The sequence below is a fragment of the Nicotiana attenuata genome, unplaced genomic scaffold, assembly GCF_001879085.1.
Source record: "Nicotiana attenuata strain UT unplaced genomic scaffold, NIATTr2, whole genome shotgun sequence".
Lineage (NCBI taxonomy): Eukaryota > Viridiplantae > Streptophyta > Magnoliopsida > Solanales > Solanaceae > Nicotiana > Nicotiana attenuata.
This window is the reverse complement of record NW_017673671.1, coordinates 25,001-50,244: the sequence shown is the minus strand read 5'-3', so window position 1 is coordinate 50,244 and position 25,244 is coordinate 25,001. Positions and strand designations below refer to the sequence as shown.

General features: G+C 34.9%; 2 protein-coding genes across 2 annotated transcripts; one reads left to right on the top strand and one right to left on the bottom strand.

Annotated features, from left to right (window-relative positions):
• The first annotated feature begins 2,389 nt into the window (after window positions 1-2,389).
• LOC109217000 (calcium-dependent protein kinase 2-like) lies at window positions 2,390-9,440 on the top strand. Its single transcript, XM_019381224.1, has 9 exons — window positions 2,390-3,439; window positions 4,102-4,245; window positions 4,334-4,486; window positions 5,519-5,634; window positions 6,543-6,710; window positions 6,809-6,936; window positions 7,031-7,130; window positions 7,207-7,267; window positions 9,173-9,440. Exons 1-9 carry the CDS (start codon window positions 2,755-2,757, stop codon window positions 9,187-9,189), a joined length of 1,572 nt encoding a protein of 523 aa, XP_019236769.1. The 5' UTR covers window positions 2,390-2,754; the 3' UTR covers window positions 9,190-9,440.
• A 4,914-nt stretch (window positions 9,441-14,354) lies between these two features.
• LOC109217001 (AUGMIN subunit 4) lies at window positions 14,355-21,136 on the bottom strand. Its single transcript, XM_019381225.1, has 13 exons — window positions 20,803-21,136; window positions 20,648-20,695; window positions 20,287-20,412; window positions 19,185-19,535; window positions 18,847-18,946; window positions 18,383-18,428; window positions 17,643-17,736; window positions 17,433-17,504; window positions 17,195-17,253; window positions 16,127-16,195; window positions 15,996-16,047; window positions 14,736-14,813; window positions 14,355-14,638 (listed from the first exon to the last, which is right to left on the bottom strand). The coding sequence occupies exons 1-13, from the start codon at window positions 20,929-20,931 to the stop codon at window positions 14,561-14,563; spliced, it is 1,302 nt and encodes a 433-aa protein (XP_019236770.1). The 5' UTR covers window positions 20,932-21,136; the 3' UTR covers window positions 14,355-14,560.
• Window positions 21,137-25,244: the final 4,108 nt, after the last annotated feature.

Here is a 25,244-nt window from a genome sequence, read left to right as displayed (position 1 = left end):
CTACCCCACGCCATTTCTACGGACAAATTTAGACCTTATCCCAAAACAAGATATGCTTATCGTGTTTTGATCAAACCTAATTCGAGTAGTAAGCAGATTGAAATTTCTTTGAGCTGGTTAACCAACCAAGATGCTTATCTTACAAGTACTAATAAATGCGTTTTTCTTCACGTTTTATGGCCCGTATTTATCGAGTTAAACTGTTGTTTCTGCGGCTAATTATTCAAGATGAAGCTTTCGGCTCTAAACTAACTCACATTTCACTTGTCAATATTCGTTAAAGGTGCTTTAATTGATTGGTTGATGAAATTGTAGTATGACATACTATGAAAGATATAGTTAGCAATAACAAACAATTGAGTATATAACAAAATGACAGGTATGCACAAGGCCTAAATTGTTGGAAAAAGACAGGTAAAGCATTGTCTATTGCACGTCTCAAAGTCTTAAAAGCAAAAGTGTCTTATACGAGTTGACGCCCCATACGGCGCGACCATGTATTATCACCTTACCTGCTACTTACTTTGCCATTATCACTAACTCATTTTTTGGTACCTGCTACTTACTTTGCCATAATCACTGACTCTTTTTTTTTTTTTTTTTTGTTTCCCACCCGATGTTTGGTTCGCACATTGAAGCCTGATTATATCTGGATTCACGCTGCGTAGGGCCCCATTCGGTGAGAAGCTCTCCATACCAAAGATTTTTCCATACCCAGGGCTCGAACTCGAGACCTCTAGTTAAGGAAAGAGCAATCTCATTCACTGCACCACTTCGTTTTAATGGTTATTATCACTTACTCATACTTGTGTCACTCTTTCCCCTTCTTTTTTAGTTGACTTATAGAATTAGAGGTTTCAAGTGTGATAGGAGCTTTTTCCCTTTTATACCTTTTGAGACGGGACTTTTTTCCTTTTATACGCGAATCTAAATGAAAAACAAATGAAAAGTTTTCCATCGAACAGATATTAACACCTTTTTATATTTAAAATAATTTAATTCTAACCTTTCCGTATTATCTTTAGTAATATAATTTTTTGTTTTTTACATAGTAAGTCCAGAGAAGGGAAAGAGGATGTGATTAATAATGAGAATTGAACTCACATGTATTGCATGGGACTATGTTGCTTGGATTTTGCAAAAATATGGTCAGATTTCGTGTAGGATCTTTCAAAAATAGTGTAGTTTTGAAGGATTTGATACGGGTACAGCAATATTTTTAAAGAGTCAGCACAACATAGGCATGAGAGACTACTGTTGGTACTTTCAAGTTATAAGCCTTGTAATAATATGACATGTTAAAAATCACAAATTTTAAGAATATTTTGTTTTTTTAAACTTTATGTTCAATCAAAAATTATTACTATATTGGTAACCGATAGAGTAATTAGTGAATGTGGCTATAATGCGTGTCGTTATTCAGGCAAAACTTAATGTGCACAACGTGCTCTTATCTGTAAGTTGGTAATTGGAGTGGAGCAGTGGGGTCTCAACCCATTCAATTCACATTGCTTCTCTTTCTTTTACATAATAGTTATATGGGTTCCCCTAATTATATCCTAATCTCTTTCTTTTTCTCTTTTATTGGTTGATTCCAACCATTTTATCTAACAACATCACCCTTACATCTACTTCGAATATTCTATTCTGTTCTTCAAAAAGATAAGATTGATACAATGCAGAGGTCTCAAAATCTAATATTCCATTATCACTTTTTAATTCCTTGAGATTACTTTTGCTCTATTATTAACATCTGTTGTTTATAGATTAATGATGACTCTGAGAGAATATAGTAAAGTTCAGTTGCAGTATAGAACATATTATAGAGATACAGGCGTTTAAGAAAGGATTAAACATGATTAATGAATAAGCTATGGCACATTGACCTAGTGCACAAGTAGGCCCACACAGACAGCTCCCGCCTTACCTACCCCAAACTTGTTTAGTATTTCCTGTCTCAGATGTTTTCCTTTTTAATTTTTTTATATTTTTAGTGAATTGATTTATAATTACATAAATTTTAATGGTTTATTGTAAATTAGAAATTTTGGAATTCATTTTTATTTTAAAACTTTTATATCCAAAATAAAATAACATCATATAAAATGAGAGAAGAAAGTACGGTCAATCCTTTCTATAACAACCTCGTTTATTCCGATATTTTTTGACTGCTATAGTGAGGTGTTGTTATAAAGGACATAAATTATAACATAAAAATCAATTTCGAAAAAACTTGGCTTTTATAATGAATGGTTGTTATATAGAGATGTTATTATAGATAGGTCTGACCGTATAAAAGAAATCCCTCCCCCTTCTAATTAAGCTGATTATTAAGGACTTAATGTTGTTGTTATTATTATTATTATTGGCTCTAACAACCCACCAAAAATAGTCTCCTCATTTTTTGTACCTTTGTCCAAGATTTCAGATTCTTCTCTCTCATTGTTACTCTCTTAAATCCAACTCCCTCCATTTCCTATTCTTACAATATAAATCAAGAATCTTGAACAATTCCTCAAAATCTCTCTTTTATTTTGGATAAGTAATTCCTTAAGTCTTTCTTGAGAAAGAAGATCCAAACTTTATGCCATTTGCCATGCTTTACTGGTGTCTTTAGTTATATATCTTCAACTTAGATTCTAATATTCCTGAATATCCATCTGTAGTTCTTGTCCTTATTCTATAAATCTTCTGTTTCTGTTCATCAGTTCCTATTTACTGGATCTGCTTCCTCAATCAGAATAAAGATATAAAATGGGTATCTGTTTGAGCAAAACAAAACCAGCAGAATCCAAGTCCAATGGGCACCATAGATCAGGAGGAGGTAGTGGTGGACCCCATCAAACTCAAATTCAGTATACAAAATCTCCAGGTCCAGAATCTCAATTGCCTATGAGACCATCAGCAAGTCCAAAACCAGTTTTGAAGCAAGAAACCATTTTGGGGAAACCATTTGAGGATGTTAAAGCACACTATACATTAGGAAAAGAATTGGGTAGAGGTCAATTTGGAGTTACATTTCTTTGTACTGAAATAGCAACTGGTCATCAATATGCTTGCAAGTCAATATCAAAGAAGAAACTTGTTACAAAATCTGATAAGGAAGATATGAGGAGAGAGATTCAGATTATGCAGCATTTGAGTGGACAGCCAAATATTGTTGAATTTAAAGGTGCTTACGAGGATAAGAATTCAGTGAGTCTTGTGATGGAGTTGTGTGGTGGTGGAGAGCTATTTGATAGGATTATTGCTAAGGGTCATTATACTGAAAGAGCTGCTGCTTCAATGTGTAGAGCTATTGTTAATGTTGTCCATGTTTGCCATTTTATGGGTGTGATGCACCGCGACCTTAAGCCCGAGAACTTTTTGTTGACAGATAAGAGTGAAAATGCTGCTTTGAAGGCAACTGATTTTGGGCTGTCCATGTTCATTCAAGAAGGTATTTCTGCTGTGTGCTGTAATTTGTTTAATATAGCAACTTTTGGATGAGTTTCTTTTATGGTAATCCCAGTGCTGGTAGCCTCATACCTACATACGAAATGTTATTGTATTTATGTAGCTAAGATCCTGATTGTTAAGTTTAAAGCATAGGACTTTATCTGATTAGAATCAGGCGATGTTCACATCATTAACATGCTAATCGAATTGTCTGTGCCAAAAAGACCTCACTTTTTGATGTAAAAGAAATTGCAACAAAATCTGTTACCGATTCAGCATGATAAAGGATTTTGCTTATTTTAATTTCCCTTTAAACTTGGTTCCTAGAATTTGTTATTCATGTCTCGACTCTGTTCAAGTTGGCATGTAAATTTATTTGTATTTTTGTAGCCTGGTTAGACTCTCCTCCCTCTTGCTTAGGAAGGTCAAATTGTGTTAGGCCTGTTTGGACTTTTATGAACCAAACTTTCCACTATACAAAATTTGCTAATCTTATAAGATGATCGCTCATTACTTAGATTGAGATAATCTCCTTCTCTTTGTACAACTTTTTGAACTTGCAGAACCTAGCATCGTTTGCATGATTTTTCTACTCCTCCTTACTGATGCTACCTCTTCTCTTAGTTTGTTTGAGTTGTAATCAAATAATGGAATTCCTTGCAGGTAAGGTGTACAAGGATATAGTTGGGAGTGCTTACTATGTTGCCCCTGAAGTCTTACGAAAGAATTATGGCAAGGAAATAGATGTTTGGAGTGCAGGTGTTATGTTGTATATACTACTTAGTGGTGTGCCTCCCTTTTGGGCAGGTAAAGTCAAATGCTCCCTTCTGAATATTATCTGAATAAATTATCTAGGCCTTCCTGTATTTATTGGTTTCTATATTCTATAATGCAGAAACGGAGAGGGGTATATTTGATGCCATATTAAAAGAAGACATTGACTTTGAAAGTCAACCTTGGCCCTCTATAACAAGTAGTGCCAAGGACCTGGTCCGAAAGATGCTCACCAAAGACCCAAAGAAACGCATTTCTGCTGCTCAAGTTCTTGGTACGCGTAAAATAACTCATTGACTTTAATAGTGGTAATGGTTCAGGATTAAGTAGTATGGTTATCCACTTTTGGTTTCTATTGAATCCTCAAAAGATGGAATTTTAGCTTCTATACATGGTGATGTTGCATAGATCTTATTGTGTTTGACTTTGTCGTTACAGCTTACTGATCGTATCACTTCATAATTAACTCTTTGTTGATAACCAAATAGGTTTTGTGAATGGTTTTTTATCAAAATCCATTGCTTCATTACTTAAAACGACGGTGTGATGCAAAGCAATGGGTTGTTGGCTTATGGCTGAAGCAATATTCTTGTCATTCTTATACTGCACTTGGAGAACCTTCTTCTGTTTGTCAAACAATATCACATGTGACAGTTAATAAAAATATCTGTACCACTATCATTAATTTCAAATCCTTTCTAGAGTTTGAAACTTATAGCTAGACAACTTGCTTGAATCCACATGAAGCCTCGGAGATTTTTCCTGCAATAGGAGAAAAGCTAATTCAGTTTGATGGAATCAGATACCTGCCGAGCCAATTACTTGTGTAAACCTTTTTCTTTTCTGAGGTGAAAAGAAAAAGAGCAGATGCTATATCCATCAGTCAAGAATATGAAACCTAAAAGATAGGAACACCAAACATGAGAAGGCTGGATAAACATGAAATACACAAAAATTGCTTGTCAGTTCTTTGAGGTAACAAATACTGTTTGCAGCTCAGAATAGTCCGGATCCGTTGACCTCTATCTTTATTTTAGTTTTAAGGTAAGAAATGACGTGGTTTACCTGCTTTCAAATCTTTTTTCTTCATTGGACATTAGGACCTGTTCCCCTTTGTTTTAAACCTTTGATTCAATCATTATTTTATGGATAAGACTTCAAAGTAATACTTTAACTCAACTGTTGCAACAGAGATAAACTTTTTTGTTATTCTAGTTAAGTATTCAAACTGACACTAACTTAGACCATGTGTATATGAATGTCATACTCATTTCCTAACCAAGCTTTTGATGTGGCTGGTTGATAGAGCATCCTTGGCTCAAGGTAGGCGGAGTAGCATCAGATAAACCATTAGACAATGCTGTCCTCTCAAGAATGAAGCAATTCAGAGCAATGAACAAACTCAAGAAACTTGCTTTGAAGGTAAGCTTAAACTTTCTCAGCTCTGATTTATTTTCTAGTTCAATACGACAATTATGCACCAATCCTAAGCTAGTTTGTGTTGACTACATACATCCTCCATTTGACCCATTTCATTCCTTCACTCTAATTCAACGCTAGGGGGGAAAAGGAGTACAGGCATATTTGAAACTTACCTCTTGTTTGTTTTATTTGCCTAAAGAAGAGGAAAGAAGAAATAAGATCGAGGAAATTGGCCCAATTATTTTTAGATGAATAAGAGAAAGAAGCTTACAACTTCCCTTTCTAGTTACATCAGACAGAAGAAGTAAATTATGCTCCTTCAGTTTATCTCAGTGGCGGATTCTAGGATTTTTAAATCGTGGGTGCTTAATTATTTTTTTATCTGAAAATTACATTTAAGACTGGGTGCTCAAGTAATATATTTGTATGAATTACTAATTTTTCTATATAAATAATAGTGTATGGCTCCAAAAGTAATGGGTGCTTAAGCACCCATACCCTATAACATGCATCCGCCCCTGGTTTATCCTTATTATCATTTACTCTTCCTGCCCTTTCTTTCGAGCAAATAATTTTTAGAACATGATTACAATAAGAGTGTAAGCCATGTTGTGAATCATATTCTTGGGATGAAATTAGTAAATATAGTGTGTTGGTGTTCTTCTAGATATAAATCTGTGATCATATTTCAAAAATGATGGAATTTAGCACTCTTTTTAGTTTTGCCTTGATTAGTTTTATTCAAGAGTAGAAAATCTAATTCAAGAATATGATTCTTTACAAAAAGCATCCAAAAATTAATACTGAGTGGCATATCATATGTACTCGCTCGTGTAAATTCATTTCTAAGAGTATCCTCCTTTACCCTAAAACTAGTTCATTGCTGATTGAAATGGTTTTGGGATCAGGTCATTGCTGAAAATATGTCAGCAGAAGAAATTCAGGGGCTCAAATCGATGTTCCATAATATTGACACTGATAATAGCGGCACTATCACATATGAAGAACTGAAGAGTGGATTGGCTCGACTTGGATCAAAGCTCACCGAGGCTGAAGTTAAGCAATTGATGGAAGCTGTAAGACACAATTCCTCAAGACACATTAGCTGTTTCTTTCCTTCACTTTGTTGTTCAATTTTTGTACCATGAAATAACTAATGTCTTGTGCACTTTAGGCCGATGTGGATGGAAATGGCTCTATTGACTATATAGAGTTCATCACTGCCACCATGCATAAACACAGACTAGAAAGAGAGGAAAATCTATACGAAGCATTTCAGTATTTTGATAAAGATGGCAGTGGGTAAGTCCGTCCTGCAAGTCTAGTTCAAATTCAGCAGTGCCTGATCAATCCTGTGGAATTATTAAATCGATTGGGTTTCTTTTGTATAATGCAGGTTCATAACAAGAGATGAACTTGAAACGGCTATGGAAGAGCATGGAGTAGGCGATGCAGCCAGTATAAGGGAAATAATATCTGAAGTAGACGCTGATAACGTAAGTTTTGTTACTGTTATTCAATCCAAAACAATCAAACCTGCCTTGACGCATGCTAATTCTGTCACATTTACAGGATGGAAGAATCAATTATGAGGAATTTTGTACAATGATGAGAAGTGGAGCTAAACAACCAGGCAAGCTCTTCTAACTACACGTGTCGGCTAGTCGTGAATTCTTCAAAATTTGCACCATGGACTGTTGCACTGCCCATAGGACAGACATTAGTACATGACCAGCCTTAACTAGTTGGGATTTTAGAGTTTTCCAAACCTGTATATTGTTGATTCCTCCTTTTTAAAATCTTTATCATCTCTGTGGTTCTTTTTCTCCCTTTTGTATAACCCGTGTTGACTAGACTACTCAGTAGTTGCAAGTTAATTTCTATTTCGCAAATGAGATTGTCCTAGAGGTATGCAAAGCATTTCAAATTGAAGTGTGAATAAGAAAGAAGTTAAAATTGGGAGGTAGAGTTGAGGTTCTCGCAAACTGGTTCGGACACAACCGTCATAAACAATAAAATAAAGAGAATTTTTCATAAAGCACCATCTTTTAGTCCTAATTAGCCATTTATAGATACCCTTTGCTATATTACGTTTTATAGATACCTTTTATGTTTTTGTACAATGTATTTCATGTATTTAAGTTGTTGTATTCATTAATACAACAAAAAAAATAGGCGTAAAAAAAGGAACTCCAGCTAAGTGTTATCTGTATTTAACTGTATTCAAGCGCAATTAATGTGAAATACAATAATGTTTTTGCGCAAATTCTGGGAACTTAAACTTGTTAAAAACGGAAGGAAATCAAATCACATGATAGTCTCCTAATTTAACTCAAAGAACTAAAACGAGTACACATTAATCTGTATTCTCCTCAAAGAAAGCAACTCAGAAACGTGAAAAGAAGGAAAAACCAGAGCAACATCTGATCGAACTTCTTCAATTCTCTTCTCCTTTTTTTCTATTGATACAAATTATATACAAAATAAGGTATAGTTGCTCTATACATATGGCAAGTTTAACTGTTTTGTTGCTTCATTCTGGCAAGTGGAACGATGAGGGCAATTATATCGATTTTTCAATTGAGGGAATACTGATTTGAAAGAGATGATGGAGAATTATGCTATAGCTCAAAGGTTTCAATTCCGGGTTAATCGGTCTAATGCTGTTAGGTTTGCATGTATTTAAATTTTTGTTTGCTTTGTATTTTCCATTATTGATTCGCGTTGTTTGTTTAACGTTATTGTATTTATGCGTATTTGTGTATTTCGTCCTGATGATCACAGATGAAAACATATGTTTGTTTAGGGTCCTTAAATACATGTATTCAAATGTATTTTACTGGTGTAAAAACACAACAGTGGCTCTAATTATTTTCTTATTTTGTCTACTGTGGTATTAAGTGTTTGCATATACATACAAGTGTATTCAGTTGTATTCATTGTGTTTAAACGCATATAACTATAATGGAATTCAGTAGTGTATATATATATTTGTCTGTATATGAGCTGTATTTTTTGTAAACAATAATACAACTGAATATATTTTTCTGAATTAGTGGCATGAACACTGTCATTGCTGTATATATTTGTTATTTTCTGAATTAGTGGCATGAATACAACTGAATACAATCATTTTTAAGTAGAACTACCATTAATATATATGAATACAACTATATTCAAGCACATAAAAGACATATTTTTCCATAGATCTGATATGAATACAACTGAATATAACTAAAAACATGCTGAAAAAACAATTGGAATACATCAAAATACAACTAGCTATATGATATGTAATTTTTATATGTATTGTGAATACGTATGATTCTAATGCTTTTGTTAGCATACTGTTGCCTAAAGTACATCAGACTTTTGATAAGCTCTGCACTTCTGCAGTTGATATTTTGCTGGTCTAAATATATGATGTATTCTTATATATGCAAATGTTTCAGTTGTATGTAACTTATTAATTCAGCATTATACATTTGGTAATTCAGGTAAATGTGTTCAAAACTTATATTTCTATTTTTAAATGTAGGTGGTGCCATCAAGTGAATACTTACATACCGTTAACGATGGTGGGAGGAATTACACAGTCTGCCTGTTAGAGAGAAAATGTGTTTGTGGGAGGTTCCAAATTGATGAATTGCCACGCCCACATGCTTGGGTTGTATTGAAGAGCAAATTTCTAATGCCAGAAGAATATTGCTCTAACTATTACAAACCAAGTACAGTTGTAATGACATACGATGTGCCAGTGTACCCGCTACCGGATAAAAATGACTGGAATATACCAGAACATGTTGCAGAGGGAGGTTGTACTACACCCAAATGGAAAAGACCTCCTGGAAGCCAAAGAAGAAGCGCGATAAAACTTTTAAGTGAATTGCTGCAGCCGAAAAATCAACATTCATGTAGCATAGTTGGACAGGAAGGACATAACAACGAACGTGTAGAAATGCTCCGCGTAATAAATAGTTAACACTCTGACATGTATTGGTGCTCAACGATTTGTCAATACTTTTGATGACATTATCAGCTATAATAAATTCTCTTTGTCAAGTAATATATTTTGAAATGACTTTCTTGATATTTTCTGAATACATGAGTTGAAGTATTTTATACAGATAAATATATATGAAGTATATATTTGTGTGTAACTGAGTATAGCTGAATACTAAAAAACACAACTGTATTTTTATGAATAAACAGTTCAGTAGCACTTTTGTAAATGAATACACCAAAAAAATAGCTGAATACATCTGAATAAACATTTAAATACAACTAACTACTGCTGAATAATATACTTAAATACAACTGAGTACATCTGAATACAACTGACTACCGTACAACCTGCTTAATACATCTGAAATTGTGTTCTTTAAATATGTATTTTCTGAACTTGAAAGATATATCTGAATGAATGCAGCTGAATACAATTGAATTTGACAGTTAAATACAATTGAATACAACTGAATACAGCTGGATTCTCTTTGTATAACCTACCATCAGCATACATAAAGTTTTCTGACTTTGACATTAACATGTTTCATTAACTAAAACCTGTTCAAGAAAAGTTACTTAGTATTAATACAACTTGACTCCTGTAAGATAAATATGTATTCAAACTGAAGAATAAGCATGAATACTTATGAACAAACAAGTGAAACAGTCATTGAAAAGTTGCAATTGTCATACACGAACACTGTTGGCTATAAGTGATAAGTTTTTCAAACTAAATAGCATCTACACCACAAAACTACCACAAACCGTATTTCTTCTTAAAACTACACTCCAAAACTACAATAACCTAAAGCTATTCTAACACTATCTGCATCTTTGCCTCCGACTCAGTGATTTGCCTAGCAATCTTTGAAGGTGCTTCATTCTCGGCTTATGGCATCAGCGTCTATCTTGCGCATAGCATAGGCCCATAGGAGAGCACCATATCTTGACGGAGTAGATGGAATCAAATGTTGTTTTTTGGGAATCTCTCCAAGAGCTCAGAAACTCTGCGTATGCTGCAACATGCATTCCACAATCCCTAAAAAAAATTGATTGAAACAATTAAAAATATTCATACAATTAGATTTGCATATTAACATTATAAGGAATGATGATTGAATACTTAACAAAAGAATTCGAGGGGAATTAAAACAGTTAAATTTAATTGAAATTACCTGAATACAGATGTATACATATGTTGAATAATACTGAATATAGCAATTGAATACAACTGACTCTAGGTGGTTAATACAGTTCAATTCAACTGACCATAGCTGAATACAGTTGAATACACCAAAATACAACTGAATACAGCTGAATAAAACAACAGGATACAGCTGAATGAAACAGCATGTTGTATATTGATGTATGCATATGAATACAATTGTATGCAATAGATGTATTCAACTGTATGCAGTTTCTGTATGCATTTGTATACAAGTGTATGCAGCTGATTATTAGTCCCTATGCATTTGTATACATGTATCTTGAATATATATGCAAGTAAAAAACTATCAATACAACTACATGTTAATACAGTTGAATACAGTTAATACAGTTGAATACATTGCATATTTCATAGTAAATCAGTTTTGAATACATATCAATACAACTACAAACACTTACAGAAGACTAAATACAGTGACAAGGCTAAATACATATTAAAAAACTAGATACCACCCACATGACATAAAAAATAAGTAAGCTGAATACATATGAATACATTTGAAAACTTACTGGAAAATTGAACAGTTGCAAACAAAAATAACTAAAGCTGATAAACCTGCAAAATCTGACTCCGCTTGAGTTATTTGCAACGAGAAAGAGGGCCCATCAAAATTGAGAATTTTGGTGGGTATACCTCTGGTTATCATGTTGTGTGGCGTTGAATCCATCATTGGAGAGAAAAACCAAAGCTTCCTGGTGAGAAAACAATACCAATGGTTATTGTTTCAGAAATTTATAAAAAATCGGTATAAAAATTATAGAATCAAAATAATGGTATTAAAATCGAAGAAGAAAACTTACCAGGCGTATAATTTTCGGCAGTAAAACAGTGATTCCGTATAGATTCTGAATATAGGATTGATAATGGCCGAGAAATAGTGAATTTGGGTGGGAGAATAATTAAGAAACGTGGGTATGTGGGAGAAGAGAGTAAAGTGTATGTAAAAGAGAGAGAGAGAACGTGTTTAGAGGAGTTATACGGTGATTATGTGAGAGAAAATACTAAAAAGGAGAGAGAAAAATATTATTTAGCATATATGGTGCCTTAAATGTAGGATGTAACTATAATTAGATATTTTGCTATAAAGGATAAAAGGTATTTATAGGATGTAATATTTTAAAATGGTATTTATTTAAGATAAATATGGTACTAAGGTTTTCTATAGGGTGTAAAATTTCCTAAAATAAAACACTACAATGGACATGAACACAGATCTCTTGTTTTTCTTTTTCCTTCTTTTGTGAAAGAAAAATCTCTTATTAACTGTAAGCTCAGAAAATTTATTACAAGTAGTCTAGTAATCATATTACGAAGAGCCGTCACGAGGGTAAAAGCTAAACTGCATACAGTGGCGAAGCCACATGGTCACAAGGGTAGTCAACTGACCACCCTTCGTCGAAAAATTACACTAAACATCCTTTATCGGGAAATTTTTTCACTGCTTTTAAATTTAAACACCCTTGGAAAAATTCCTAGTTTCGCCACTGACTGCACGTGGTGGTTTGATTCATACCATGTGTATTACTTAACTATAGAAAATTAACACATATTTTTACCTTATTAAATTATGTAACGGTGAGTTGACTCAGTTTGGTGTAAACATTAGATGTCTCTAAAAAAAATCCAATTGAAAAATGACCTATTTCGGCAACAGCTCTCCATTTCTTAGATCAACTATTTTAGCGCTTTCTTCAACCAATTTATCTCCTTCTTAGTTCTCGCATCTCTACTGAATAAGTGTGATTTGAGATTTAATTCAAATTGCGATGGTATTTTCTTGTTCCAGAATGGTTCTGTTTCATCTTTTTTTATTTATGCTCTACTTCGGGTAATAATTTTCCTGACAAATAATAAGTGTTGGCAAAGTATTCACGTATGGTATGATAGAAGTCATTTTCTGGTGATAAAATATGTCTTCTCACTTGTGAGTCAAAATTATTTTTCTTAAACTACGTTAACTTTTAATTTCATATTACTTGCTCCTTCTAACACATAAAGAAAGCCCAATTTTATTATCTGAAAACAAACGGCCGTTAAAACTCATAAAGAAACCCAATGACAATATCATGAGCAATGAGCAATACAAGTACCTGAAACATTCCTACGTTGAGCTGTATCACTTTGCCAAGCTCCTTGTCCTGCACAACATTGCTGTTGCATGCAGGGGCGGACCTAGAGCATGGAATACGGGTGAAATTTGAAATTACGATAGGAACCATAAGTCTCAAATCCTGGATCCGCCTATCTGGTTGCATGCACCACAACTCTTTCTTGACATCTTTTCATATACACCAAACACTCTGATCTGGCTTGTCTACACGGTGATTTCCATAGCTTAATTACTTGCTTCTCAACCAAAAACATTTCTCCTTTTCTTTTTGGAATAAATAATATGTCAATGACTCAACTTTGCTTGAGGCTGTTATGGCTCGAAGCTGCTGCTTTGAATATTCCTATTTAAAATTATATCAACTCATAATTACATACTATATTTCAGTGAAAGGGAACCTCCGCCTCTGAATATCATTCTTTTTGTTTTAGTATGTCATTTCATAATTCAACTTCGACAAGTCTTCGATTGTTAATGAAAAGATGACATCAAATACAAATACTATAGAGTATCTTTTATTTGTAGATAAGGTAGAGAAATTTTATAACTTTCAACATGAAGACAATGGGCTTACACAGAAAGAATCGTATCTTCATGTCAAATCGGGATCGCAGTGAAATAAAGCTGAAACTCTTATCAAATTAGCGTGAATTTTAGTTTGGTTTAAAAAAGTTCAAACTCATTTCTTAATTCAAATGCCGCTGGTTGGGATTCATACATAGTTCTCCAAGCTAGACTGAGTAAAATGTATACTCCTGTACTAAGTTCATACTTCAGGGGTGGAACTAATATATACTCCCTCCATTCCAATTTATATGAACTAATTTGATTCACACAAAGTTAAGAGAATTTTTTTTTCAAACTTGTAGTCTTAAACATGCCAAACATTAGTATAGCTATAAGACTTTTAATGTTATGACTATAAAAGTTTCTCATTTGATTTTTATTTCTAAATGTGGATCCATGTTTGTGGGGAGCGTGGAAACTTATCCGTGTTTTATTTATTACGTAAATGCTTTAGAGTGCTATTTGACTTGTAGATGAAATGTTTAAATCATGTTAGTACTTTGAAAAATTATCAATCCATAATTAAACTTTGAATGGTGAACTCTTTCCAAGGATTAATAAAAGTGACATCAAATACAATTATTATTTTAACTATCAAAATGGAAACTATATCAAATAAATTTAGTAAAATAAAAGAGGAATATTAACTTCATATCACATAAACTCTATTATCTGGTGCTCGTACCGTAAGGTCTGCTGCTCTACTTGCTCCTTCAGCAATGTGTAAAGTGTGCACCTTTTGCAAGTTCATACTTCAGGAATGAACTAAAAACCCAGAAAACTATTGATAGTCCGCTCAAAAGATTGCAATGACGAAAACCTCTTCCTAATTAGGTTCTTTGCAGTGGCACTGGCAGATGAGATTTTCAACGGCCAGCAAATGGAAAATATTGAACATCATATATGTGGATAATCAAGAGTTAATAAATGCAAATGTGAGAATCAGCAATTTTATATGCTCCTACAAAAAATACACTAGAAATATTTCATGAACTTTGTACTGAGAAAGAGATGCTTTAGGCACTGGAGTGAGCGGGCAAAGGATTTAAGTCCATTTCAACTTGGTTGATGGTCCACTGCATACTCTCCAATTTCTGCATGGATATGAGTGGAAGTTAGCTTTATCTCCAGAAAACAAAAGTAAAGAACTACTATAATAATTAAGAAAACTCGCAGGAACTTTTCTTTTACCTTTACAATATCATGGTACTGCCTAGCAATTTCATCAAAATGAGGATCAACCCCTTGATACTCACGAAGGCGGGCAGCCTAACATATTTCACAGATAAATACATATCAGTCTTGTGGTGCCAAGCACGAAACAGAGCTACATATTATACTATCTTATGAGGCAGCATATTTTAACTTCATGCCACTGATGAACTCTTTTTATTTTTTTAACCTACAGTTTAGCATACAATAAACAGAGTAAAGAATTTCCTAAAAGAGGAGAAATAGATAACTAGATGTTTAGGAGAAAAAAGCCATGCCCCAGAACAACCCAAAATATCAGATTAATGGATTAGTGAAAATCTATGTTGCTTGGATCCTCCAAAATACCAATCCAAAAGCTGTGCATAAGTGAAAACTAGTTTCAAGCCAAAACTGTAATTCCTCATTCAACAAACCTGCCAAATAGAGAACATATAGTGATGGCATCTGCTCAAGTATTCAGCTACTTTTGTCAAAAGAAATAGCGAGGACTAACAAAAGACAAGCAAAAATATACAGGAAAGAGCTCCTCATCCAGTGAAGTACTTTAATTGTCTTCAATTTCCTAAGCAATCACTTTTCTCATCCTCAAGTTCCTTCACCACCAATGACATAATTTACATGGAAAATGAAAATGAGCACTGCCCATGAACAATCTAAGAGCCCGTTTGGCCATGAAAATTTTTTCACTTTTTTTCGAAAAGTTTTCATTTTTTTTTATCGAAATCAGTGTTTGTGCATAAAATTTCCAATTTTCACTTGAAGATAAATTTTGGAATTTTTTGAAAATCTGAAAAACTCCAAAAAGTTGTTTTTCACTCAGATCACTCATAAAAATTCAAAAACAACCCAAAATTATATTCATGTCCAAACACAACTCTAATTTTTAAATACCATTTTCACTTGAAAAAAACACTTTTTTCGAAATTTTACAATTCTTATGTCCAAACACCCACTAAATTGAGGCATTTTATGGAAAGATGAAAAACATGACACTACCATCTTCCAATTGCATTTAGTATTGGCCGGCCCTATCGGATAACAGTAGAGCTGTAATCTTTGAATGTTCAAATTTCCATGATTTTCCAAATGATATGGTAGTCCAAGGAACAAGCGTAAGCAAATCATGGAAATGTAGTAAATATGAAACAAGCGTAAGCAAATCATGGAAATGTAGTAAATATGAAGATGATCCACCAAGCTGAAAAGAAAAATATTAAAATAATATAAGAAATATACCGCTTTCTCATATGCAAGCGATGCTTCCTCTGTTGCTTCAATCAAATACTTCCTGGGATGAGTTAAAATGAGTATATACTTTCTTCGGCATCGAAAATCTAATAAAGATTTCTAAAGTCATATTTCTTTACCTTATTTGGTGAAGTGCAGGGATAGTTTCCGGGGTATACGTCTCAAGTAGGAGAATATGTTCCAGAACTCTGGTGAACAATAGGAAGTGTCAGAAGCTGTTGAACTTGATGACCATACCACTAGTATTTCAAAAGCAAAAATATCAAAGCAAGACATTGTGTGCTTTTAGAAAAGAGTAACAGGATGTAAAAGTGCTAGTATTAAACTCAATTACAACAATATTATGCTAGTTAATTTCTGGGGTTTTCACATTCAAAAAGGAAAACTAAGCTCATAGAACTTAAAACATTACTAAGTGAATCTCTCCAGAAAATTCAACCATAGGGAGGCATAAGTCTGAAGTAGGAGAATATGTTCCAGAAACTCTGGTGAACGATAGAGAGTCTGAGAAGCTATTAAACTTGACGACCAACATATTAGTATTGCAAAGGCATAAGTCTCAAAGCAAGAAATCTTTGCTCTTTAGCATGAGAATAACACGATGTAAGAAGATATATTAAAGTTGATGACAACACTATTATGCTAAACAAGTTTCTGGGATTCTCAAACTGAAAAGAGAAAAAAGACTCATCGGAAGTAATACACTACAATTTTGAGATTTCTCAAGAAATTTTATCGTTTTCGGAGTAAAAGAGAAAATCAATAGAACATACTATTTTGAATGGATCATTGCACCTAAAGAGTAGCTATCACTGACTTGGAGCTACGTGGATGAAATTCAAACCCTCATAGGAATGATAAACAATGTACTCCTTGAATAGATAAAGAAAATAAAGAATAAAAAAAATTAAAAAGTGCAACCATGACTTCAACCACAACCAGGCATTAGGCAATTGACATTGGGTCATCATTCTATGACAGAGGAAGTAATAGTTGAACTGAGCTTTTCACCCAATCCCAACCCCACAATTAATCCAAGATAAGAAAGAGAACCCTTCTTAAAATCAGTAGCCATATGATGCACGAATGAATAGAAGAAGTAGATCGAATCTCCAATTCCTCCCCAAGCCACAAAAATAAGTCAATAGTTAGAATAAAACCAGAAACAAGAATAAGGTAAGCCATACCTTAATTTTGCCCTCATTGTCTCGCATCTTTTGCACAGCCACGTCTTTTGCAGTTCATCCTATAAATGATCATTACAAACTATAATCAGAATAAACATCTATTCTAAAGAGCAAAAGACCATCACCAGTGCCCACAGCATATCCAAAACTATTATGTTGTCAGACACCATAATCCTTTGGAAGAACCAGAGGATGGTTAACATGAACAACAGAAACAAGAGCAGAATGGTTAACTTACATATTTATGTTGATGGTCCAACTTTATATCTTTGACAAGCTTAATTAGCACACCAAGGATCTGCTCCAAAACCTTAGACAGGCAAACATATAAAGTCAAATATTTTCTCAAGTAACATTAGGCTTTAGGATCTGTGGAAGTGCAACGTAGAATGAAAAGGCTGACAAGACGAAATAGGTAGTCATCAATGATGCAGAACGGCATTCTTACATTATAGTATTCTGCAAACTTTCTGTTAGATGAATATAAATCCTCACGCCATGCTGTTTCTTCTCTTTCAATCTCCTCAATGATCAATTTTACCCTGTTACATCATAGATTAGAAGCTCCCACGCCTAAATCTAAAAAGCAATCAAGAATAGTACCATATGATCATTATTTTAAATATAATTTTTTATAACATGGCGTGCCTACGCCAACGAATCCACAGGTACTTATTACCTCCTAGCATAGGTATATGTTAACTCTACCCACCAACACTTAGACCAGATGGGAAGAGTAGTTCACCTAGAGCCTTCTCAGCTAGATTCGAACTTCGGTTCCTATAGCTATTAATCCAACTCTTCGACACTAGGTCTGCCCCTTGGGGGTGAATTTTAATACAAGATTATTGAATATTGTACAATATGACAAGCCAATCCATTATTCAGAATGTAAATTATCTTTCTGCCAAATGATATTCTTTTTAATGTGTATCCAAAATAGATTCTAATCTTCCATGGAAATAGAGTGCTAATAGAGAAGTGATAATGACGCATTAGCATCAAAGAGGAATACTCCATTCAACTTAACAAACTACAAAAAAGATGCACAACCTGTTCCATAAATGATTATATAAATCATAAAATATTAAAAGATAAGTATATATATATATATATATATATATATATATATATATATATATATATATAGAGAGAGAGAGAGAGAGAGAGAGAGAGAGAGAGAGAGACCTTTCAGGAAGCCGGGCAGCTGAACTTTGATTGCCAGCAGATATATCTGTAGAACCAAGGTAGGTTAATTCTTAACATACATCTTGATACAATAACAAATTCTAAGAGTTCTTTGTTATTTAGATAGCAATAGAACTACTCAATCAATTACCGAAGAATACACTGACATGAGTAAATCTAGAACTTAAGCATCCCATCAGAAAATATTTCCTATTTGCACCACAATTTGAAACATTACAGTGATAGATTTCGGGCAATGCAATTGACAATATATATTATAGCCATTGACATAATGATCCGCCATAGAGGCTAATTAAAAAACTGAAGTAGATGCCCAGGTCCTACTTATCAATGCTGGGTTTGTTTAATAGAAAAACAGACAAAAATCCACCGACCAAAAAACACAAAGAAAGGCGAAGGACCAAGAGAAGACGGAGGAAGAGAAATAAGCAAATTAAACATACCAATGTCATCAATAGCAACTGCATTAGATAACTTGTCACATTTAGCATCCAACCGGCTTCCAATCTCACGTGAAAGCAATCTCTGGTATTCCGCCACATCCTATAGCGACAGATGTATAAGCATCTATGGATGTGTAGAACTAACACTTAAATAACCTGATGAATAGTAATTCCATTTATAGATAATTCGCTTATAACAAGCGATCAACACATTAAGCATATAAAGTAAGAGAGCCATGAAGATAACTACAACACTCCATTGAAGCACTAATAAAGAAGAGAAAAAAATTCCCCACAAGACCATGAGGTTTTCTAAGTCAATCATATAGGTCTTGTACCACTGATGACATCTGATGTAGTTGAGTTTGCCACAAATATGCAGGCGTAACTCCAAGGAATCGATTGGGAACACCACCAACATCTGGTTCTGTTGCATCAGTTGTACTGGTAGTGGAAGCATTGCTTGCTGCAGGAACAGCTCCAACTACAGATGCATTGGTTTGATAAGTTGAGTTTGAGTTCGAGCTTAATGTGATGCTGGTGCTTGTGCTATCAATAGAACATCTCGACAGTATACTCCATTTTTCAATTTCATCCTCGTGAATCTCACCGTCTTTGGAGATAAGTGGAAGCCTCAATCTCTGAGCTGCTTCCGCAACAACCATCCTATGCTCAAGAGCCTCATAAACCTGAAGTCATTCTAGAGTCAACCCAGATAATTTAAATTGATTCAACTAAAATGATTCCAAAGAAGAAATTGGCAGAAAAAAAGGCTATCACCAGGTCCACAAAATGCACAAAGCATAACACCTGAAATTTATCATTTCACGACAAGTATAGACTGTGGCAGAAAGGCAGGGAAATCCCGAATCGTTGGTCACTAGACGCTTGCTAATGAGTACCACGTCTTCCAAGTGAAGTAGAGCCGTCTTTATGGGGCCTCAACGATCCCCGTGGCCAAATAAGTAGAAAAGTTCAATGTGCTCAGCTGCACCTGACCCTGAGCATTCTCATCTGTTGCTAATCAATTTTGGATTTGTCTACATGTACATACTCGATATGGGTGTGAGTAAGTATCGAGTAAGCGTACGTGCAAGTTTTTGGTAAATTTTTGTGTATTTTAAGAGTCTGCATAAAGGGGGGCCTTGGTGCAAATTGTGGTAATAGCCTCTTGCAGAAATGCAAGAAAACCTTGTGTACATAAGACCCAATGTTGCCAGCCCTTGCCCGAACCCCAAACATGGCAGGAGCTTAATGCACCTGGCTGCCCGTTTCTAAAGAATCCGCACAAAATACTTATACCCAAACCATACCTATCACGTAAGGGAATTAAAGGATCTGTTTTCACATAGTTGATAATTAAGCATGTAAAAATGCATCCTTAAAGCCAAGTGAACTGAGACACAATAAGTAAAGGCCAAATAAGTAGAAAAGTGGAACCTGAGGAGGGTTTTTCAAGCCCAATTGAGAGTATAAACCCTGTACATCTCGAATACCACCGAGATTGGCCACAGAAATGGCTTGCTGGTAATCTTCTACCATCGCGGTCGCCTCAATATATACTGCCTGCAAGGTTTATCCAAACAAAGGGTATCCGCAACAATTAGACTAGACAAATCAGGATATATATTAATTCAATTCGAGTTTAAGTTAGATGCACCATCACTCTAAGGAATTTTTACACTATCTGGTCATCTGTATAACATGACTGGTAGTGTAAAAAAAAATTTTGCTCTGACAGTGTATATAACTTAAACTCAATTCAAAAAACAAACGACAATTGCCAAAATAGAAGCCCTACTAAGGATTCCAAATAGCGCTGTCTCTCCTTAGACATTTCTTCTCTCGCCTGCATTTTCAAACAAAAGCATCTCATACTAAAAGCATTTTATTGTTCATTAATAATCAAATGGGGTTTAAGGAAGCATTAGAGAGAGGGAGAGAGAAGAAAAGTACGAGTTGGAGATCGAAGTAAGCGGATTTGGAGACGAGAGATCCATCAGGGGCTAAGCAGTGGCGCTCCAACTGATCGATCAGCTGTGTGACGTCCGCCGGCAGGTTTTGCGAACCCACCCCTCTTACCATTTCCGGTCTACTATAATCCAAAGATGACTCTTTTTCTCCCTTTCGTCGCTTCTCCGGCAATTCAAATTCAAAGTATTTAGTACCCTTTTGGCGTCATCTTATCCTTGTACTTGCAGTTTCCCCTTTAGAAAGTTTGCACTTTTAAATCCCTCAAATCGATGTGCATTTTGGATCCCTTTGCTTCTGAATCATAACAAATTTTATACAATTACATGACTACTTATATTAACATTGTGCTATTTTCCCATATTTTAGGGCAATAATAATAATAATATAATTCTAAAAGTAATTTAAATGTATCGTATTTCATATATAAAGGGTCCAAAAATTTTAAGAAATTGAAGGCAAAATGTATTTAATTATGTATTACAAAGACCAAACTCGAATTTATCGATAACAACGGAATCGAAAATGCTATATTCCTTTTTTCTAATAATAATCTCGGTTGTCTCAAAGAAAAGTGAGTTTTTCAAATGAATGTTGAAGTATCTATTTGAAGCTAGAATTGCAAAAATAAATTATGTGTACCCGACGTAAATTTGTAGAATTTGTAGAAAAATGTTTACAGAAGTAAATTTATATTTGAACGATTTTAAATTTTTGAAGAAAAAAAATTGTGAAAACTAAATTTATTATTTTGTTTATATCAAAAGGTTTCTTTCTCATTTTCATAAACGAATTATAATTTACAAATTGAAGCAACATTATTTGCAAACGCGACCTACAAATAAACGCATGCTTATTTTGCATAATACATGTGGATTTTCAATTTTGTAAAATTTAAAATATACGTGTTTAAAAAATAAATAATAGTACTCTAAGTTATCCCGAGTGAGTATTTAACGATCCGACATAGGTTCTTGGTTATGGACTTAGAGATCAAGAGAAAGAAGAAAAAGAGGGTGGTGTACAGTCAATCTAAGATAGTGGGGAGCCTTGACTAAAAATAAAGTTCAAGAATTGGGGGAAAAGGTTACTGACTATGGAGAGCCTGGAGGAGTAGTGAGGACTCGAGTAGCATATGGACCATGACAGCAATCTGTATTAGGGAAGCTGCTAGAGAGGTGTTAGCCATCATGAAGGGATACCATGGTGGCCACAAAAGGGACTGGTGCTGGAATAGGGAGGTCCAGGGAAAAGTGAAAGCCAAAAAAGCAGCATATTTGAAGCTAGTGGAAAGCGTAGACAATAAGGAGGAGAAGACATAATAGGAGTGTTATAAGAAGGCAAAAAAGAGGCAAAATTAGCGATCCGGTTAAGACTGCAGCGTTCAGACGCTTGTATAAGGTACTTGGGGGCAATGGTAGGGACAAAAAACTGTATAGGCTAGCCGAGATAAGAGAAAGGAAGGCATGTGACCTGGACCAAATGTAGTGCATCAAAAATGAGGAGGGCAATGTATTGGTGGAAGAGGCATGTATTAGACGACAGACATACTTCCATAAACTCTTGAACGAGGAAGGGACATGAACATTATGCTTGGTGAGTTGGAGAACTCCGATAGTAAGCGAGAATTTGGGTTTTGTAGGTGCATTAAGGTTGCGGGGGTTGAGGGGGCATTACGAAAGATGAGCGTGGGTAAGGTGATTGGGCCAAACGAGATCCTAATAAAATTTTAGTAGGACACGACTCGGGCAGGATTTGAGTGGCTTACTGGGTTATTTAACATTATTTTTAGGACGAAGAAGATGCTCGAAGAATAGAGGTGGATTTTGATGATACTGTTGTACAAGAACAAGGGCGATATTTAAAGTTACAACAACTATAGGGATATTAAGCTATTGAGTCTCACTGTGAAAGTTTGAGAAAGGATAGTGGAGGGAAGGGTGAGGAGAAGTGTGTCTATTTTTGAGAATTAATTCGGATTTATGTCGGGGCGATCGACTACAGAAACCATTCATCTTGTGAGGAGATTAGTGGAGCAGTATAGGGAGAGGGCGAAGGACTTGCATATGTGTCACGACCCAATATCCCCTCCGTTGGGTTTCGTGATGGCACCTAGTCTTAAGGCTAGGTAAGCCTAATAATTGCGGAATAACAACAATGAATAATAACATCTAAAATTCTTCTGAAATAAATCCCTTATACAATGAACATCTTCCAAAAACCCAGTAGTACAAGTCATAAGCTCTATAGAGTTTCGCTACCATTTCTAAACACAACCATATGGAAATAAGTACAGCAGTGAGAATATAAAATAGGAAGGTGACTCCGAAGCCTGCGAACGCAGCAGCAGGGCTACCTTGAGTCTCCTCGGCAAGAATCCGCACAGCTACTAGCGAACAATACCTGGATCTGCACAAAAAAATATGCAGAAGTGGAGTATGAGAACACCACAGCGGTGTCCAGTAAGTATCAAGACTAACCGAGTACATCAGATAACCAAGTAAATCAACACTGACATAACAGGAACAGAGACAAGTAAGACTGTATCCAAATAAAGAAAACAATGCCAACTCAATCACTCACATCATGTCTAATACACAATCCCGACCATCTCAATCCTCGATTTCTCACTTCATAATCTCAACTTCCGAAACCTCAACACACATGCACCTTGTGCTCCCATATTTTCCATCTCACTCTTAACAAAAAAAATTCACATGCTATACAATACATAATGTCCGTACAAATGCACTCAAGATGTTTAAGATGTACAAGAAGTCTCATTTACCTAATATAAGTAGATTACAAATTCTAAACTAATTAGGAAAAAAAACCAGCGAGAAAAGATGAAGTTATTTTTAGAAATCATTTGAATAAAGAAAGTACCATATTCAATCAGAGTACAACATCGAATGAATTATTACCTTTACCGTGGGATTTAATAATATACAACTTAGTAGAAATTCCTTTTAAATAGAATACAACCTCAGATGATTTAAGGAAAATTTAGTTGAGAAACTAATTGAGTCAAAAATGTAGAAATTATTGAAGTTTGAAGTGTATATATATATATATATATATATATATATATATATATATATATATAATATATATATATATATGGCGAGGTATTGACAACACTATGGGTTCCAACACAAAGAATCACAACAGTAAGGGAATCTAACCTGTTAAAGCACTTGAATTGATGACAACAAATACACACAGCAAACAGAAAGTGCACGGCATCACCCTTCGTGCTTTTACACTCACAGAATATCGACAGGGGATCTCCCGGGATCCCGTCCCGTAGTCCCAAACGTAAGTACTTGGTGGATCTCTTGGTATCCTCAATATGTGCTGGGATCTCTTGGTATCCCGAGGATCTCTTGGTATCCTCAATATATGTGATGGGGATCTCTTGGTATCCCGAGGATCTCTTGGTATCCTCAATATATATGTTGGGGATCTCTTGGTATCCTCAATATATATGTTGGGGATCTCTTGGCATCCCGAGGATCTCTTGGTATCCTTAATATGTGCTGGGGTCTCTTGGTATCCCGAGGATCTCTTGGTATCCTCAATATATGTGTTGGGGATCTCTTGGTATCCCGAGCCAACAATACGAACAATAGCATCCCGGCAGGGAGTCAACAATATGAATAATAACACCCCGGCAAGGGAATCAACAATATAAACAATGCATCCCGGCAAGGGAATCGACAACAATCCAACAATCCAATCACAAGGAAGTTCCACCACCAAGAGTATGATTACATAGCAACAAGAAAATCACAGAGAAACTAAGAAAAACACAATAACCTTAACAGAACAGTAAAAGAGCAGCTAATTCAATTAAGGCAATTAAGGCCAAGTAGCAGGTAAGAGTTAGAGGAAAGCTAACAACATCATATAGAGCATATAGAGGTAAATTATGCAATTAGATAACTCAATCATAACAGAATACTTCTCATATGATGAACATAAGGACCTAAGAACCCCAAGGCAATTTTCCCACAAATAAGCCCGAGCGCACACTCGTCACCTCGCGTGCACGGACTACAATTAGCATGGAAGACTCAAATCCTAAGGGGAAGTCTCCAACACAAGGTTAGGCAAGATACTTACCTCGAACAAGCTCAAAATCAACCTGAAACCACGTTCTTGCCACGAGTATTCGACTCCAAATGGCCCAATCTATTCAATTAAATTTCATAATGTAAATAACACTTCAAGTAACTGATTCTACAATTAAATTCTAAGCTAATACGCAAAATTAGGAAAAATGACAAAAACGCCCCTCGAGCCCACGCCTCGGAACCGGGTAAAATTTATATTTCTAGAATCCTCACACTCTCACGAGTTCATACATACCAAGAACACTGAAATCGGTGTCCAATTGACCCATCAAATTCTCATTTTAAAGTCTC

What these genes read in the sequence shown, in the direction of transcription:
- LOC109217001 (XM_019381225.1), bottom strand. Translation starts at nt 20,931, where the DNA reads ATGGTAAGAGGGGTGGGTTCGCAAAACCTGCCGGCGGACGTCACACAG. An exon ending in GCTGCCCGGCTTCCTGAAAG is followed by an intron (nt 17,737 to 18,382) that starts GTCTCTCTCTCT and finishes ATGATGTAACAG; the next exon opens with GGTAAAATTGATCATTGAGG. An exon ending in ACAATGAGGGCAAAATTAAG is followed by an intron (nt 16,196 to 17,194) that starts GTATGGCTTACC and finishes ATTGTTCACCAG; the next exon opens with AGTTCTGGAACATATTCTCC.
- LOC109217000 (XM_019381224.1), top strand. Translation starts at nt 2,755, where the DNA reads ATGGGTATCTGTTTGAGCAAAACAAAACCAGCAGAATCCAAGTCCAAT. An exon ending in TTCTGCTGCTCAAGTTCTTG is followed by an intron (nt 4,487 to 5,518) that starts GTACGCGTAAAA and finishes GCTGGTTGATAG; the next exon opens with AGCATCCTTGGCTCAAGGTA. An exon ending in TCAAGAAACTTGCTTTGAAG is followed by an intron (nt 5,635 to 6,542) that starts GTAAGCTTAAAC and finishes TTTTGGGATCAG; the next exon opens with GTCATTGCTGAAAATATGTC.